Source organism: Danio aesculapii, chromosome 8 (assembly GCF_903798145.1).
Source record: "Danio aesculapii chromosome 8, fDanAes4.1, whole genome shotgun sequence".
Classification (NCBI taxonomy): Eukaryota; Metazoa; Chordata; class Actinopteri; order Cypriniformes; family Danionidae; genus Danio; species Danio aesculapii.
The window spans coordinates 1,003,591-1,023,608 of record NC_079442.1 but is presented as its reverse complement, the minus strand read 5'-3'; the positions used below and the strand labels follow the sequence as shown (position 1 = coordinate 1,023,608).

Below are 20,018 nucleotides of genomic sequence, written 5' to 3'. Positions count from 1 at the left end.
GGTCGTCATCGTCGTCGTGGTCAGCCCCTCTCTGCGCCTCGAGTCCGCCAGAGTACACGAAGAGCTAACCGGACAAACTGGTTGCAGCGGGAAAGCCCTCCACACGGAGGCGCCCTGCAGCGTTCGCTTAAAAAAATGAAATGCAGCCGTACGTACCCCTGGCTACGCATTTCGCAGTCTCCAGAAACGTCCACAGGACTACGTTCTCAGAATGAGCCTGGGTTGTTAGTTTTAGTCTTGTTTCTGGTACAAATATCGAATAACTTTTAATTCGAATGAGGCATTTTCTAGACAAGCACTAAATATTGTGTTGTTTTCAGAAATGAGTCAAAATGAAGTGTTTTTCCTTAAAACAAGCAAAATAATTACTAATCGGGTGAGAAAAATCATCTTGTTTTTCCATTTAAATAAGATTACCTTACCATATTGCCAGATTATTTTGCTTGCTTATTCTTCATTTTGACTCATCATTTCTGAAAACAAAACAATATTCAGTACTTATCTAGAAAATGCTTCTTGATATGAGAATTTTTAGATATTTGGACTAGAAACAAGACAAAAACTATAAGTAAGAAAAGCAGTGCACTTACCACACTTGCAGAACTTTTAGACATTCAGACTAGAAACGAGACAAGAACAGTGCAGACGAGTGGAACACACGGTGCTGTTCCCACAATACTCACACTGCACCATGTGTGACACACGGATGCACAATATAACGCATTAACATGAACTGTTTTTCCCAGAACACTGAGGACAGTGCGAGAATCTCCATCACGTTCTTCCGGCTGTTTCGGGTCATGCGTTTAGTGAAGCTGCTGAGCCGAGGAGAAGGCATCCGCACGCTCCTCTGGACATTCATCAAGTCTTTTCAGGTACATTACATGCATTATACTGTCCTGCTATATATTAAAAACACTTGATACTGCTTTTTATTAATGAAAGCATGATAAAACCACAGCTGAAGATCAGAAATGCCATATGAACTAGTCATGGACCTGTATAAGATCACAGTACTGCTCTAATATAGGGGCGGTACGGTGCCTCAATGGCTAGCACTGTTGTCTCACAACAAGAAGGACACTGGTTCGAGTCCTGGCATGCCCTCCAGGTCCTCCGGGTGTTCCGGTTTCCCCCACAGTCCAAACACACGCGCTATAGGGGAATTGATGAACTAAATTGGCCGTAGTGTATGAGTGTGTATGGGTGTTTTCCATTACTGGGTTGCGGCTGGAAGGGCATCCACTGTGTAATACATATGCTGGAATAGTTGGCGGTTCATTCCGCTGTGGTGACCCCTCATAAATAAGGGACTAAGTGTGTGTGTGTGATGTTTGAGCTGACGTCAGGGCTGTGTTTTTCTATGTCAGGCTCTGCCGTATGTGGCTCTGCTCATCGCCATGCTCTTCTTCATCTACGCTGTCATTGGAATGCAGGTAAATATTGTAAAAACCGCTGCAGTTTTACAGGAACGCCGCTGTGAATTATGATGACCGTTTTTTATTTGTTATTGTAGGTATTCGGGAAGATTGCTATGGTGGATGGAACCAGTATTAATCGCAATAATAATTTCCAGACCTTTCCTCAAGCTGTGCTCCTGCTGTTCAGGTGTGTTCAGGACAATATCATAATGATCAGTCAGTTTTGATTCAGTGAGTTTCACTGGCATGACAGAAATCTATATTCTTATTTGATAAACCCTCGTGTCCTGTTGGGTCCTTTTCATCCATTCTGGGCTGATTTTGAGGCATAATTTGACCACAACTTTCTCTCTGTTTCAGCAAATGTGATGATATTTTGCTGACAAATCTCATTTTGACACATATTCTGGGAAAATGCTTTAAAAATTCTCAATGCTTCAACAATGCACTCAGATTGACTTCCCTTTGGTTATGTTAAGGGCTGTTTTGCCCCATTGACTTCCATTATAACCACATTTTTTGATTGCAAAGCCATGCCAGTTTATAATCACGCATTCTTGATTCTTGCTGGTTTTCCCTGTTAGGAAGAGGGACAGTGTATAATTTTTACTGTTAATCATCAGTTACAGTGCAAAAAAAGTTTAGTTTTACTCCATATAAAAGCCAGAAACTCTTTATCACAGGCATATCTAAAGGGTTAATGCTGACAACAGATGATCAACAGTAGAAATGACCCATTTTACCTCTTAATCCCAACATTGAAAACCAGCAACAATCAAGAATGCATGATTACATGCTGTCATGGCTTTGCAATCAATAAATGTGATTATAATGGAAGTCAATGCAGTGAAAATTGGATTCAAGACTGTTGTTTATTATCTATTATTAGCTGCATTTGGCCACACAATAATATTTGTGATAATAATAATAATAATAACTGTTATAACAATAATAATAAGAAGAATTTCGCTTGTATGTATTTTACAGTGTGACTAGTTTTTGCATCTCTTGGTTAATATTGGGTTCATTCATAACAAGAGGTCAAATAAAAAATGAATTGGTAACACTTTAGAACAGGGCTATTCAATTGGGGCCAATGGGCCGAACCTGGCCCCTGAGGCAATTTGTTCCGGCCCTCCAAATAGTATGACCAAGACATCAAAAATAAATTTAGTTCAGTCCATAAACGGCCGCTATAGTTATGAAGTGACGTGCGTCTGTTCAATACAGCATAAGCTGCAGATGCCCAGAGCGCAGTCACCAAAGTGAGTGGCGCGACAGCCGAAAACATTTGGATGTGTTTGTAGGAAAGGCATTGATATCGTCAATAGGGATGCAACGATATAAGCCGATTTCACTATGAACTGCGCTTTAATTCGTCACAGTTAATTAATCGTAAAGGCTTCTAAGCCGCATTTCTGTTGCACGGAACAAAACGAAACTGCTACAATTAAATGAAGTTATGCCAAGTTGCCAACTGAGCGCTAGTTTAAAGTTCCGAGTATGTACACCGAGGCTAATACGCAGTTTCAAAATACAATATATTAACATTTTAATGTAGAAAAAGCCAACGTGGGTGTTTTAAGGAGCTAAAATACAGCATATAGGCTCTTATATGCAGATGTGTCATCACTCATAGAGCAAGTCATATCTCTCCCTTCGTTTGAGATGCTTTTCATGAACCGGCCCCCATGACAAACTAACTGAATAGCTCTGCTTTAGAATAATGGTACATTAGTTAATCTTAGTTAATGTATTAACGATTATTATCTAAGTTTGTGCAGCATTTATTAATCATAGATCAACATTAACTAATGTATTCTTACCATCCGAAGGTGTGCTTGCACAGTGAGTTAACACGAACTAATGTTATTTAACAAAAATAACATTAACTGAGTTGAACAAATAGCATAATAAAGGGATTACTAATAGTTCACGTTAGTAAACACATTAACTAACATTGACTAATTGAGCGTTATTTTAAAGTGTTAGCAGCTCATGTTCTGGTATAATAATTGACATGATGTATGGCGATGGTGTGTTTCTCTGACTGTATTTTTAGGTGTGCGACAGGTGAAGCCTGGCAGCAGATCATGTTGGCTTGTTTACCTGGAAAACTGTGCGATTCCGAGTCCGACTATAATCCTGGGGAAGAGAAATCCTGCGGCAGCAACTTCGCCATCCTCTACTTCATCAGCTTCTACATGCTCTGCGCTTTCCTGGTACGTTAAAACAGCCCAGCTAAAACATCAAATCAAAAACAACCCTCAAAACAGCTAAAACAGCCCAGCTCCACGTGCTTACAGTTCTCCCAGTACTTCAGAAAATATCAGAAATACTGACATTCCTACTAATTAAGGAATAACATTAAAACTCTGTGTAAAACTGCAGTTCTGTACGGTGGCTGAGAGAGTTTAACATGCTACAGTTTCAGAAAACACCAGCAAGTTAAGACAAGATCCTCAAAATCCTTAAGGAAAGATCCTTTCTTAATGCATTAAGAAAACGCGTGCATTTTCTCACCACACATGCAGAATAGCACAGAACACAACAGAAATGTTTCAAGGGGGACCCTAATATGTAACGGACCCGACTGTTTAAGTTATGGTTATTGATGCTAATTATATACAAAGGACAAGGGTGTAATCAGGATGTTAAAATAAACCATAAACTCACGTTTCAAACATCACCTACAACCTAACCGAGCAGGTCACGGCACAATAGACAAATCCCAGCCAGGTCCGTCACGCTTTTGGGTCCCCCTGAAACATTTCCATTATGTGTTCCCTGCTCTTTGCATGTGTGGTCAGAAAATGCATGCGTTTACTGAATGTGTTTGCATTGTGAGGATTTGCAACACATGTGCTGTCAACACCATGAGAATCTCTTCTTAATTTGCTGGTGTTATTTGTAATTGCATGTTTATTTAAATTGCAGCACAATAAACTCTCTCGCCTGTAGTTTTACACAGAGTTTTACACATTCTTTAAATTATTTGTTCCTTAATTTCCTCTTCAATGGCATCTCTGACTACTGTTTACTTGTGTGAGGGGCGGGATCAACCTGTCAATCACATGAGATCCACTAATAGCGAGCCCCATGGACAGAATTCAGGCCCTGTCCACATTTGCATACTCAAAATTATTAATTTTTGTACAAATATTTGAAATAGAATAATATTTATGAATTATTATTCAATAAAATAATAATAATACAGCACGGTGGCGCAGAGGGTAGCACGATTGCCTCACAGCAAGAAGCTCGCTGGTTCTTATCTCGGCTGGGTCAGTTGGCGTTTCTGAGTTTGCATGTTCTCCCCGTGTTCGCGTGGGTTTCCTCCAGGTGTTCCGGTTTCCCCCACAAGCCCAAAAAAAAAAAAAACATGTGGTATAGGTGAATTGTGTAAGCTAAAATTGTCAATAGTGTATGCGTGTGAATGAGTGTGTGATGGGTTCCCTGTGATGGGTTCAATAGTATCTGGATGCAGCCTTTATGATGTAAGCTGAAATTGCATCACTCAGACACAATGCACTCAAATGGAGCGAGTGACTTCACTATGAGGGGTGGGGTTAGGGGAGCTCATTAAAAAGCATTGGATGCAGCTCAGATTGCACTGCACTAGGTCTGCATCCAGACTCCTCTTGATGGGTTGCAGCTGGAAGGGCATCCGCTGAGTAAAACACATGCTGGATAAGTTGGCGGTTCATTTCGCTGTGTTGACCCCAGATTAATAAAGGGACTAAGCCGAAAAGGAATGAATAATAATACTTTTAATATAATGATAATTAATTATCATCAATATTAATTTTACATGTATTTTTAATCTCCAAGTGATGTTTAATAGAGAAGATATTTGATCATTTTAACCTTTGAAATTATAAAAAAAAAAGAAAAATGTGATTTTATTGCAGCTAAATTTTCTCTAGAAGAAAAAAACATCATAGGAAATATTGTAAAAAATCAATACAATTATAATAATTTTAGCAAATAGTTTTACATCATAATAAACGTCATAATAAAAAAGTTTTATGCTCAATTTTATTTAAATTATAATACTTATTTTATTCCCACCCCCACAGATCATTAATTTATTCGTCGCCGTCATCATGGACAACTTCGACTACCTGACACGTGATTGGTCGATTCTCGGACCACATCATCTAGATGAATTCAAGAGGATCTGGTCGGAATATGATCCCGAGGCCAAGTATGAATGCATCAGATACTGTGCTTCTAGTTCAGTGTGTGTGTGTGTGTGTGTGACAGTGTGTTTATGTTCATCAGGGGCCGAATCAAGCATTTAGACGTGGTGACGTTACTGCGCAGGATTCAGCCGCCCCTGGGCTTCGGCAAACTGTGTCCACATAGAGTTGCATGCAAGGTATGAATTCCAACACACTCAAACACACACACACACACACACTGCAAATGCATTTAGATTTCTTGTCTTGTTTCTAGTCGAAATATCTAAAAACTCTTAAATCGAGAAGCATTTTCTAGACCAGTACTAAATATTGTGTTGATTTCAGAAATAATGAGTCCAAATTAAGTGAGTTTTTGATTAAAACAAGCTAAATAATCCACCAATGGGGGAAGCAAAATAATCTCATATCAAAAGGAACAATATAATTATTCTGCTTACCCCACTGGCGGATTATTTAGCTTGTTTTAACTTTATTTTGAATGCGATTAATCGTTTGACAACACTAATAAATATATATGTAAATATAATTATTTTGTATATTTTTGTGTTTTTATGTACAGTATGTGTGTGTATTTATACATATATAGATAAGTAAACACAGTATACACGTAGGTAAATACAAACTTTATTTCTTGGAATGTGAAAGATCATTATCAATCGTTTTAACAGGACTATTAAAAATGTAAACTAAATAAATGAATAATAGTATATCACATGCTTTATATACAGCATAAATGAGTCGACCCCTCACAGATCTCTCTTTTACATATATATTTTCTCTAAGATGCTTTACAGTAATATATTTGTGCATATCAGTGCTTGATTTGTGAATTGCGAGGTCCCGGAACAGATCGGGGTAATGGATCCGGCATGTTACCCGAGGATATAGAGGTGTTGCGGATGAAAGTGGAGAGTGGGGGCTTGGGGGTTGGCTGTCGCGGACTAAAGTAAAGAGGGTGGGGGGTTTGCGAGGCGTTGGATGGCGGAGGGGTGTCGCTGATGAAAGTGAAGAGGGTTGGGGAGTCGTAACTGTTTAATAAAACTGTTCTGTTTAAATGATCCAAAATATATTCAATATAATCACTGAGAAATGAATACAAATATTAATATTCCAAAGAGGGTGTGCTCATTTATGCTGAGCACTGTATATATTAGACTGAATCTCTCATATACACCCTTATATATGTATATATATATATATATATATATATTTATTCATTCATTTTCCTTTGGCTTAGTCCCTTTATTCATAAGGGGTCACCACAGCGGAATGAACCGTCAACAACTCTAGCATATGTTTACACAGCAGATGCCCTTTCAGCTGCAACCCAGTACTGGGAAACACCCATACACACTCATTCACACTCATGCACAACGGGCAATTTAGTTGATCAATTCCCCTATAGCGCATGTGTTTGGACTGTGGGGGAAACCGGAGCACCCAGAGGAAACCCACACCAACACGGGGAGAACATGCAAACTCCACACTGAAACACCAACTGACCCAGCCGGGACTCGAACCAGTGACCTTCTTGCTGTGAGGCCACAGTGCTAACCACTGTGCCACCATGCCGCCCCATTATCAATTCTGTTTCTGTACTGATTTCCATCCCCACCCCACCAACCCCCCCCCCCCCCCCCCCCCCTCCACACACACAGATCATTAATTTATTTGCCACCGTCTTCATGGACAACTACCTGACACGTGATTGGTCGATTAATCTGAGTCTGTTGTGTTGTGTTGTGTTGTGTCTCGGCAGCGGCTGGTAGCCATGAATATGCCCCTGAACAGTGACGGTACGGTGATGTTCAACGCCACGCTGTTCGCTCTGGTCAGAACGGCTCTGAAGATCAAGACTGAAGGTAAAACTGTGGAGATGCAGACGCTCACAGGCCTGTGCTGGTGTGTGAATAATCACCAGTGTGTGTGTGTGTCAGGGAATCTGGAACAAGCCAATGAGGAGCTGCGAGCCGTCATCAAGAAGATCTGGAGGAAAACCAGCATGAAGCTCCTAGACCAAGTGGTGCCCCCTGCTGGAGGTTAAACACACACACACACATGGACATACACACACTGACATACACACATGGCAGGCGCACACACACACACGGACTGACACACATACACACATGGACAGACATACACAGACACAGACACACACACACACAAGTATTTAATTGTCTGTCTGTGTGTGTGTAGATGATGAGATCACCGTTGGGAAGTTCTACGCAACTTTCCTGATCCAAGACTACTTCAGGAAATTCAGGAAACGCAAAGAGCAAGGGCTTGTGGGAGGACAGATGCTCTTCAACACCACCACCGCTCTACAGGTCAAACACACACTCTTACACACTTCATTCGTGCGTCTGAAAACACTTCAGAACTTTTTACTTCTGCAAGAAATGGCCCATAGATATATACACTAGATGCCGCATAGGCTATTGTTGTCCTTTGGAAGGAATGCGTCAATCGAGCGGCCATCTTGGTACAGGCAAACGCTCATTTGAAATGAATGTGATAATGTCAGATCTCAGTCTAGAGCACTGGCTGCTGTCAGACTCTGAAATCTGACTGAATAATCACAATTAATGGCAAAATGAGTGTTTGGAAATGTCGTCATACTGCTGTGGTTATTTTGGTGACAGGAGCTTAGCAGTAATTGAACAGTATTGTAATGCTTTACATTTCAGAGTCAGTGATAATGTAACTAATTACATTCAGATGACAGTAACTAGTAATATATAATGTATTACACTTTGGAAATTACTTGCCCAACATAGTGTATGTGTGTGTGTGTATGTGTGTGTTCTGCAGGCTGGTCTGCGTACGCTGCATGATATCGGCCCTGAGATCTGTCGAGCGATCTCCTGTGATCTTCAGGATGAAGGTCTGGTCGACGCTAACCTTCATGAGGAGGAGGAGATGGTCGGGGTAAACACTTCAGCCTTGTGCATTTATTTCTTTAAAGTCTGTGGGGATCTGCACGTTGCATGTATGTTGATGTACTTCTAACTGAAACGGAATATTGAGTAGGTGGCAGGGCTTTCAGCATACTGATGCACTTATAGCTGAAACTAAATATTGAGTAGAGGGTGGGGCTTTATTTCAGTATGTTGATGTACTTCTAACTGAATCTGAATATTGAGTAGGGGGCGGGGCTTTCTGTATGTTGATGCACTTCAATTTGAAACTTAATATTGAGTGGGGGGGCGTGGCTTTATTTCAGTATGTTGATGTAATTCCAACTGAAACTGAATATTGAGTAGGGGCGGGGTTTTATTCCAGTATGTTGATGTAATTCTAACTGAAACTAAGTATTGAGTAGAGGCGGGGCTTTATTTCAGTATGTTGATGTACTTCTAACTGAAATAGAATATTGAGTAGGGGCGGGGCTTTATTTCAGTACGTTGATGTACTTCTAACTGAAATGGAATATTGAGTAGGGGTGGGGCTTTATTTCAGTATGTTGATGTACTTCCAACTGAAACTGAATATTGAACAGGGGCGTGGCTTTATTTCATTATGTTGATGTATTTCTAACTGAAATGGAATATTGAGTAGGGGGCGGGGCTTTATTTTAGTATGTTGATGTACTTCCAACTGAAACTGAATATTGAATAGGGGCGGGGCTTTATTTCATTATGTTAATGTACTTCTAACTGAAATGGAATATTGAGTAGGGGTGGGGATTTATTTCATTATGTTGATGTACTTCCAACTGAAACTGAATATTGAGTAGGGGTGGGGCTTTATTTCAGTATGTTGATGTACTTCTAACTGAAACTGAATATTGAATAGGGGCGGGGCTTTATTTCATTATGTTAATGTACTTCTAACTGAAATGGAATATTGAGTAGGGGCGGGGCTTTATTTCAGTATGTTGATGTACTTCTAACTGAAAATGAATATTGAGTAGGGGGCGGAGCTTTATTTCAGTATGTTGATGTACTTCCAACTGAAACTGAATATTGAGTAGGGGGCGGGGCTTTCTTTTTGTGCATCATTCCCTCATAGCAAACTAACGGTAAGACTGGATATTAATATGCAGTTGCTATGGAAAACATCAATACTATACCATACTATACCATAGTAAATAGCATCTGATATATGTGTTGAAGTATGCATGTATGTATTTGTATATGAATGTAAATAAATAATTTGTCACACTTGCCTTAAAGTACCTTAAAGATTGAAAATACATGTGAGAAGTTCTTGAAAAGTGCTTAAATTTGACTTTGGAAAAAGTGTAAGAACCCTAAAAAATAAATCTATTTTAAACTAGTTAGTAAATCTTCAGTCTCTGATACTAAAATAACTACTATTTTTATTTTTTACAAAATGAGTCAGTGTATATTATTAAGTTTGCTTAACATTATTGATGAACATATATTGATGTATATTATTAGATGTGTATTATATTAGATTAGTTAAATTATTAGATTTGCTTACTCTAGTGAACCATGCTACTGTACATACATCAATGTGTAATCCATAATTAACTTCTGCTATTGTGTGTGTGTGTGTGTGTGTGTGTGTGTGTGTGTGTGTGTGTGTGTGTGTGTGTGTGTGTGTGTGTGTGTGTGTGTGTGTGTGTGTGTGTGTGTGTGTTTTCAGAGGAACGGTGTTGTGTTTGGGAATCATGTGAGTGGTGATCAGTTCAGCAGTGTTACTCAGCGTCCTCTGCAGCTGCCGCTCCCTCTCTGCTCCACGCACACTCACAGTCAGTCGCTGTCGGATGCCAGATCCTCCAACTCTAATATAAACAACGCCAACGGGCCCGGCATCACCAACGGCTGGCACAGCGGCAGGAGCCTGGTGTCGTCTCTGAGCGTCTGCCTGAACCTCAGAGTGGATGGAGAAACACACACACACAGGTCAGTCAGTCAATCAAACAATCAGTCAATCAATCAGTCAACCAACCAATAAACAAATCAATCACTCAATTACTCAATCAAATAGTCAATCAACCAATCAATCAAACAATCAGTCAATCAATCAGTCAACCAACCAATAAACAAATCAATCACTCGATTACTCAATCAAATAGTCAATCAAACAATCAATCAAACAATCAATTAATCAGTCAACCAACCAATAAACAAATCAATCACTCGATTACTTAATCAAATAGTCAATCAGTCAATCTATCAAACAATCAATCAGTCAACCAACCAATCAATTAATTAATTGGTCAGTCAGTCAACCAACCAAAAACAAATCTATCACTCAATCAATTAATCAATCAATCAATCGATCGATCGATCGATCGATCGATCGATCGATCGATCGATCGATCTATCTATCTATCTATCTATCTATCTATCTATCTATCTATCTATCTATCTATCTATCTATCTATCTATCTATCTATCTATCTATCTATCTATCTATCTATCTATCTATCTATCTATCTATCTATCTATCTATCTATCAACCAACCATTCAATCAATCAGTTAATCACTCACCCACTCAATTAATCAATCAATCAATCAATCAGTCAACCAACCAGTTAATAAATCAATTGGTCACTCAGTCAATCAACCAACTAACAAATCAATCACTCAATCCATCAATTACTCAATCAGTCAATCAATCAACCAATCAATCAGTCAGTCAACCAACCAATAAACAAACCAATCACTCGATTACTCAATCAATTAGTCAATCAAATAGTCAATTGACTGATCAATCAGTGAATCAATCAAGCAATCAATCAGTCAACCAACCAATCAATTAATTGGTCAATCGGCCAGTCAACCAACCAAAAAACAAATCTATTACTCAATCAATTAATTACTCAATCAATCAACCAATCAACCATTCAATCAGTCAATAAATCACCCAATCAATTAATCAATCAATAAACCAATCAATCAGTCAACCAACCAATCAATAAATCAATCAACCAATCTATCAATCAATCAATAAACCAACCATTCAATCGGTCAATAAATCACCCACTCAATTAATCAATCAACCAATCAGTCAACCAACCAATCAATAAATCAATTGGTCAGTCAGTCAGTCAATCAACCAACTAACAAATCAATCACTCATTCAATCAATTACTCAATCAGTCAATCAATCAACCAATCAATCAATCAATTAATCAATTGGCAGTCAGTCAACAAACCAAAATACAAATCTATCACTCAATCAATTCATTGCTCACTCAATCAATCAGTCAACCAACAATTTGATCAATTACTCAATTAATCAGTCAATCAATCAATAATATTGGTTGACAATCAATAAGTCAATCGGTCAGTCAGTCAATCAACCAACAAACAAATCAATCACTCATTCAATCAATTACTCAATCAATCAGTCAATCAATCAATAAATCACTCAATTAATCAGTCAATCAATCACTTAACCAATCAATCAAACAGTCAACCAAATAATCAATCAATTAATCAGTCAATCTGTCAGTCCTCCAACCAATCAGTCAATCAATCAATCAAGCACTTAATCAATCAATCAATCAATCAATCATGTTTTTAGGCCGTTCTCCAGCGCTGTTGGATATCCCACTATCCACGTGGAGAACCCGACTCGTGATGATGTCAGTGACGAGGACAGGACTTCTGGAGAGTTTTACAGCGGTGAAGAGTTTCACGATGAGGACGTGACGCTGGCCAGAGACAGGTAATGCTGGAAAACTCTTCATCATGAATTATGACCATCATTACAGCTCAAACTGATTCTGCGTGAGTTCATCTGCTGCGTTTCTCCTGTAAGGTCATACCGAGACGTCCAGGACACACTCAGTGATGGAGATTCAGTCCGAGAGCAGGACGTGTATGAGTGTGTGTGTGATGATGAAGACGAGCAGCTGATTTCCCAGCACCCCCAGCGCTCCTCAAGACGACTCCTGCGCTCCACGGCTCCAGGTGGGAGACCAGACAGAAATAATGCACATTTTACAGCTCCACACTTAATAATGTCCACACAGATTTTGACTGAGAAGATTAGTTTGGGAATAAACAAGCTGTTAAAGGGAACCCTGGCTGTGTTAAGACCTTTAATATTCATTCATTCATTTATTCATTTTCTTTTCAACTTAGTCCCTTTATTAATCAGGGGTCGCCACAGCGGAATGAACCGCCAACTCATCCAGCACGTTTCATGCAGCGGATTCCTTTCCAGCCGCAACCCATTACTGGGAAACACCCATACACACCCATTCACACTCATACACTACGGCCAAGCCTACCCAATTCACCTGTACCACATGTGTTTGGACTGTGGAGGAAACCGGAGCACCCGGTGGAAACCCAAGCGAACGCAGGGAGAACATGCAAACTCCACACAGAAACACCAACTGACCCAGCCGAGGCTCGAACCAGCGACCTTCTTGCTGTGAGGTGACAGCACTACCTACTGCGTCGCCATGCTTTAATATAATATAAATAAACAAAGCATAGTTCACCTAAATATGAACATTCACTCACTATTTACTCTCCCTCAAGTGGTTTTAAATGTTTATGAGTTTCTTTCAAGATGTCTTGAAGAAAGCTGAAAACCTGTAACCATTGACTTTCATAGTAGGAAAAACAAATACAATTGAAGTCAGTGGTTGCAGATTTCCAACATTCTTCAAAATATCTTCTTTTGTGTTTAACAGCAGAAAGAAATAATGACAGAATTTTCTTTTCTGGGTGAACTATCCCTTTAAGTTATTTAAACTCCACATGAACTTATATGTATTTTGCACTATAGGGGGCGCCACTATTTTTGATGACGCCAAACAGTTGCATCTAGATGGTTTATGTGCAATGTGTACACTGTTTTAACTGTACAGAAAAAATTTTTTTATCTAAAAGTAGTTACAAGGCAGCATGGTGGCTCAGTGGTTAGCACTGTGGCCTGACAGCAACAAGGTCGCTGGTTCGAGTCCCGGCTGGGTCAGTTGGTGTTTCAGTGTGGAGTTTGCATGTTCCTCCAGGTGCTCCGGTTTCCCCCACAGGCCAAACACATGCGCTATAGGGGAATTGATTAACTAAATTGGGCGTAGTGTGTGTGTGTGTGTGTGTGTGTGTGTGTGTGTGAATGAGTGTGTATGGGTGTTTCACAGTGCTCTGTTATGGCTGAAAGGGCATCCGCAGATTAAAACATATGCTGGATAAGTTGGCGGTTCATTCCACTGTGGTGACCCCTGATAAATAAAGGGCTGAAGGAAAATGAAAGAATGAATGATTTACAAATAAGTGGCTATATTAGTTACAGGAACCATAACGCTAAAGGTTGTGTATTGTTTATGAGCATAAGAAAACAAGTAGCAACTGATGTGCTAACTATATAATCTGACATCATTAACGCAACTCAACTGAGAACATAAAATACTCATGCAATATCACAATGTGAATTTGGGTCGTAATTTTCAGACCATCAACACTAAAAAAGAAAGGCGATGTGCACCATCCCCGCTCAGATTGTTAAAGTAGAGCATTAAGAGCTTAAATATTGGGTTTAAATTGAAATGAGAAACTCAGCACCTACAGCGGTGTTAGTAACACGGGGGAGTGACGGAGACAACTGAGGTTTGGATCCACGTGCAGGTTTATTCAAAGTCAGGCAAGCATAGGTCAACACAGGTGCAAACAGATGTATAAAGGCAAATCCAGAATCGTAGTCACTATAACAGGCGAGAGGTCAGAAGGCAGGCATCAGACAGGGAGAACTAGGTAAACAAGGCTAAGGTCAAAGACACGGAGAAACAAGAACAGGGTAACCGCGTTGAATTGTCACTCACAGGTAAACAAGACTCTGCAATGTGAATGAGTGTATGTGCAGCTTAAATGGTGTTTGTAATCAGTCCATGACGATCCTCAGGTGGTGCGAGTGTAATCAGTTGAGCCTTGGAGCAGGTGTGAGTATGTGTGTGGCATGACTGAATATGTAGTCCATTAATGGCGGATTTGTAGTCCATGCGTGTTTGTGTGTGAGATCCAGCGATCTGTGAGTTATGATCGCTGGTGATCGTGACAGTGTTAGTTTATTCAGCATTTAATACGAATTAACTCATGTTGATGTGTTTGTTTCTCCGTTCAGCCTCTCACAGGTCTGCTTTCCATTTCGAGTGTCTGCGCAAACAGAGTCAGGATCAGATTCAGCTTCGTCCCGCAGCTTCACCACCACAGCATCATCAGGTGATCAAAAACATGAGACAACACAGCACACGGCTCAAATAAATGAAATAAAACTGCATCAGCAGCACGACTGGACTCACAAAACTAAATCGCTTGGGAATGCACCCGAGCAAAATAATGCGGTATATTACCATTCATAATCCATTAGACATTTCCAAACTCTCTAGACTGATGGAGCTGGTTAGTAATGGATTGTATTTAATCAGGATTACGCAATCAGATTCCAAAATGAAGTACTCGTAATTACAGTAAACCACTTTAAAAATACTTCTCAGACTAGTCCATTTTGGAATATTTAAAATGTTTATATTGTAGTATTGAGTCAAGTAGGTAAATTACTGAGCATTTCAATTACTTTTCAGACAAAGTAATTAGCAAATCGATTTAAATACAAGTTTAATGAATCATTTACTAATTAATTAATACTGGATATCATAAATGTCTAATAATCTACAAAATTTGTAATCAGTGAGAGATTACAATTCAAAAGTAACCTACGCAACCAGTGTGTGTAATCTGTGTTTTTCTACGCAGGTGAGGATGATGAGTGGTCAGGAATCCAGCCAATCACGACTCTCTCCGACACGCTCCATCCGCTCGTGGGTCACGCCCCCAACCACGCCCCCTCCATACACTCCACTGGTCCAGGCCGCACCCAGCGCCAGCAGCACGCCGGGATTGGTCCACAGGGGCTTTTGGAACACCCAGCAGGCCTCTGACTGGTCGATGCGGTCTCCACCCACCTCCTCCTCCCTCCTGAAGGTCCCGCCGCGGCTCTGTGGACATCATTTGCAGACGCGGAGCAGCGCACACAGCCTGGTGGAGGCCGTGAGTCAACGTTTACACAATGTTTACACATTTACCCACCATTTACACTGTTTACACATTCAGTTACCATTTTCACTGCGTTTATACTCACCATTTATACTGTATTTACACTGCATTTACACATTTACTTTCCATTTACACTGCATTTATACTCACCATTTACACTGTGTTTACACATTTACTCACCCTTTACACTGCATTTGTACTCACTATTTACACTGTATTTACTCCCCATTTACACTGTGTTTACACATTTACTCACCCTTTACACTGCATTTATACTCACTATTTACACTGTATTTACTCCCCATTTACGGTGCGTTTACACATTTACTTACCCTTTACACTGCATTTATACTCACTATTTACACTGTATTTACTCCCCATTTACAGTACATTTACACATTTACTCTCCCTTTACACTGCATTTGTACTAACTATTTACACTGTATTTACTCCCCATTTACACTACGTTTACACACTTACTCACCCTTTACACTGCATTTATACTCACTATTTACACCGTATTTACTCCCCATTTACACTGTGTTTACACATTTACTCACCCTTTACACTGCATTTGTACTCACTATATACACTGTATTTACTCCCCATTTACACCGTGTTTACACATTTACTCACCCTTTACACTGCATTTATACTCACTATTTACACTGTATTTACTCCCCATTTACACTGCATTTATACTCACCATTTACACTGTGTTTACACATTTACTCACCCTTTACACTGCATTTGTACTCACTATTTACACTGTATTTACTCCCCATTTACACTGTGTTTACACATTTACTCACCCTTTACACGGCATTTGTACTCACCATTTACACTGTGTTTACACATTTACTCACCCTTTACACTGCATTTATACTCACCATTTACACTTTATTTACTCTCTATTTACACTTTTACTCACCATTTACACATTTACTTACCACTGACACTGTTTACTCACCATTTACACTGCATTTACAAATGTACTCAGCATTTACACTGTTTACACATTTACTCTGCACTATCTTAAAGTTGACCAGTGTTTTTACTCTTAGTGTCTTGCCTTAATAGCTAATGAATTTTGTGCTATATATGAAATATAGAAGTCTTAGCATACATCAAATCCCGTGATGCTGATGCAGTGTGTTTCACCATAGGTGATGATATCTGGTGGACTGGGAAAATACGCAAAGGATCCAAAGTTTGTGACTGTAACCAAACACGAGATTGCAGACGCTTGCGAAATGACAATCGATGAGATGGAAAGTGCTGCTAGCAACTTACTGAATGTGACACTAGGCTCTGGAGGAAACGAGACGGGTTTGAGTCCCAATCTTCGAGAATACAGCGACGAGGAGACGGACAGCAGCAGCCGACGGGACGAGGATCTGGCGGACGAAATGATCTACGTCTCAGTGTTGTAGTGGTGTAAAAATGAGGTAACCGTGCCTTTAAAAACTGCAGTGTCAAGCTCTGCTGCTCACGCTGACCAATCGCTTTACACTCCTTTTGAGCTTTTCATGTAGTTAAACCTATTGATGTCTTGGGAAATTTCCAAAACTGATAGTGTTAGGAATAAACTGGACAATCTGTTCAGCTTTTGATGATCCCGAACCAATTTAACCAGACAAAGATCACTTGGTCAAACAGATGCGCTTTCGCTAACTGTGTAAAACAACACAGGCTCATTGGAAATATGTCTCATGCTATATGTTGCTCCGGGTGCGTTTTGTTGTGTGTTTTACATGCCAAATCCACTAGAGGGCGCTGTCGACATTTTTTTTTTTTTGCGAATCTGAAATACATTAATTTGGGTGTGTTTTGTTGGATGATTCAGATGGCAAATCCACAAGAGGATGCTCTATACATTTTTGCGAAAACGTAAAATACGTTCTTTGGGTGCGTTTTGTTGTACATTTCAGATAACAAATCCACTAGAGGGCACTGTATACATTTCTGCGAATATGAAATACATTAATTAGGATATTTTTTGTTTCATGTTTCAGATGACAAATCCACTAGAGGGCGCTGTCTACATTTTTTTTTTTTGCGAATCTGAAATACATTAATTTGGGTGCGTTTTGTTGGATGATTCAGATAACAAATCCACTAGAGGGCGCTGTGTACATTTGTTCGAATATGAAATACATTAATTAGAATATTTTTTGTTTCACATGACAAATCCACTAGAGGGCGCTGTCGACATTTTTAGCAATTCTGAAATACGTTAATTAGGGTACATTTTGTTGTACATTTCAGATGACGAATTTACTAGAGGGTTCTGAATACAGTTTTGTGAAATGTAAAATACATTGCTCTTGGTACGTCTTATTGCGCATTTCAGATGACAAATCTACTAGTGGGTGCTGTGTACAATTTAGGGCATCTTAAATATGTTTCTTATAGTGCATTTTGTTGTTTGATTCACATGACAAATCCACTAGAGGGCGCTGTCTACATATGAATATGAAAAACATTAATTAGGATATTTTTTTAATGCGGGTTTCAGGCGACAAATCCATAAATACAGTTTTGCGAAACTTAAAATACGTTGCTCTCTGTATGTTATGTTGTGCGTTTCAGATGACAAATCCACTAGAACACGCTTAATACATTTCTGCTAATCTGAAATACAATAATTATAGTATGTTTTGTTGTATATTTCAGATTGCAAATCCACTAGAGGGCGCTAAATACATTTCTGCTAATCTGAAATACATTCATTAGGGTATGTTTTGTTGTATATTTCAGATGGCAAATCCACTAGAGGGCGCTGTCTACATGTCTCAGAATCTGAAATATATCATTTAGGGTACATTTTGTTGTACTGTATGTTTCAGATCCACGTCCACAAGAAGGCAGCGCTTGTCGTACAGAGCTAAACCCTTTCCCTAAACCCAACCCATCGTGTTTTCAGAAGCAGACGTAGGAGAAAAGTGCACTGTAACCACATTGTTTTACCTTGATTTTACAGTGCTTTTATCTCTTATGTGGAGGCGTGCTTCACCTGAACCCGAGCGCTCTGCAGCACAAACACAACACCATACAAAGTGAACTACAAGCAAACTACCCACGCCACAAAAGGTGTCCATAAGGAGATAGATAGGTGATGCAAGTTATTCACAGACAGCGTTAAGTTGTTTTGTGCTGTTTATTTTGGTGTTGTGCGAAGAACGGCTTGAAAATAATAATGTATTCATCATTAATATGTCCCTGTAAGTATCATTAGTGTGAAAAGGAGCAAACGTTGTCATCACACTGCCCCCTAGTGTTCGTTTTATCCACAAACTGCAATCACATGTAAGTTGAAATACGTTTTTTGTGGTTTCACACAAGCAAAAGTATTTCCAATGAGCCTGTGTTGGAGTACAGAAGTGTGTTCACATCTGTGAAGCAATTACCGTGGTAAAAGCTTCACAGTATTAACTCCTTTTGGAATAACCAGGGGCCTCATTCATAAAGATGTGCATAATGATACAACACATTCTGAAAGTATCCTATAAATGATTTACTGTCATTAACATTTACATGTTCCTAAATATATGTCAATTTATTTGTTCACAGATATCTCTGGGACGCTTTATTCTTTAGGATGCCTTGTTTCACATACTTCCTATAGTAATTCAAAATAATTATGCAAAATGACATGCAAATAACCCTAATTCTAACAATAGCCATGACGTTAGTACATGTAATTAATTCATAGTCCTCAATAGCAAAATGAAGTCATGGTGGCTTAGTGGTTAGCAGTGTGGCCTCACAGAAAGAAGGTCGCTAGTTCAAGTCCCAGCTGGCCTAGTTGGCGTTTCTGTGTGGAGTTTGCATGTTCTCCCCATGTTGGCGTGGGTTTCCTCCGGGTGCTCCAGTTTCCCCCACAGTCCAAACACATGCACTATAGGGGAATTGATGAACGTAGTGTATGTGTGAATAAGTGTGTATGGGTGTTTCCCAGTACTGGGTTGTGGCTGGAAGGGCATCCGCTGTGTAAAACATATGCTGGAATAGTTGGTGGTTCATTCCGCTGTGTCCTAATTTGTTCCCTGCTTTTAACATAGGACAAATCCATTATTTAAGCAGCAAATATGATCACATGTGCAGTTTTATACATGAGGTCCCGGGTTTTTCCAATTAAATAATGAATAAATGTCATTATTGACTGAATGTCTCTGTTTTCCTACTGATTTAGAGTTGCACTTGGCATCAGAGAGGGCAAATCGGGCAACATATTGTGTCATGGCTTACCAAAATGTATTGATTAGGAAGGTTTTTCTTGTTTTGTGGCAGAAATATGAGTTCGAGATGAGATAAGACTTGATCTTGGGTAACACTTTAGAATGAAGATAATTAATGCAGTATTGAAGTATTCAGTATAAATGGATTAATGCAGTAACTATCC

The 20,018-nt window shown here is 39.5% G+C and overlaps 1 protein-coding gene across 1 annotated transcript in view; it reads left to right on the top strand.

Annotated features, from left to right (window-relative positions):
- The window catches only part of cacna1db (calcium channel, voltage-dependent, L type, alpha 1D subunit, b), a 63,291-nt gene extending 44,127 nt beyond the window's left edge, over window positions 1-19,164 (top strand). Inside the window, exons 29-44 of the mRNA XM_056464568.1 lie at window positions 747-875; window positions 1,371-1,436; window positions 1,517-1,608; window positions 3,484-3,643; window positions 5,501-5,628; window positions 5,706-5,802; window positions 7,386-7,488; window positions 7,564-7,665; window positions 7,826-7,956; window positions 8,441-8,557; window positions 10,241-10,500; window positions 12,132-12,275; window positions 12,369-12,520; window positions 14,682-14,779; window positions 15,314-15,607; window positions 16,780-19,164. Of these exons, the coding sequence (XP_056320543.1) occupies window positions 747-875; window positions 1,371-1,436; window positions 1,517-1,608; window positions 3,484-3,643; window positions 5,501-5,628; window positions 5,706-5,802; window positions 7,386-7,488; window positions 7,564-7,665; window positions 7,826-7,956; window positions 8,441-8,557; window positions 10,241-10,500; window positions 12,132-12,275; window positions 12,369-12,520; window positions 14,682-14,779; window positions 15,314-15,607; window positions 16,780-17,046 (2,340 nt within the window). The 3' untranslated portion in view covers window positions 17,047-19,164. The remainder of the gene's footprint in view (window positions 1-746; window positions 876-1,370; window positions 1,437-1,516; window positions 1,609-3,483; window positions 3,644-5,500; window positions 5,629-5,705; window positions 5,803-7,385; window positions 7,489-7,563; window positions 7,666-7,825; window positions 7,957-8,440; window positions 8,558-10,240; window positions 10,501-12,131; window positions 12,276-12,368; window positions 12,521-14,681; window positions 14,780-15,313; window positions 15,608-16,779) is intronic.
- Window positions 19,165-20,018: the final 854 nt, after the last annotated feature.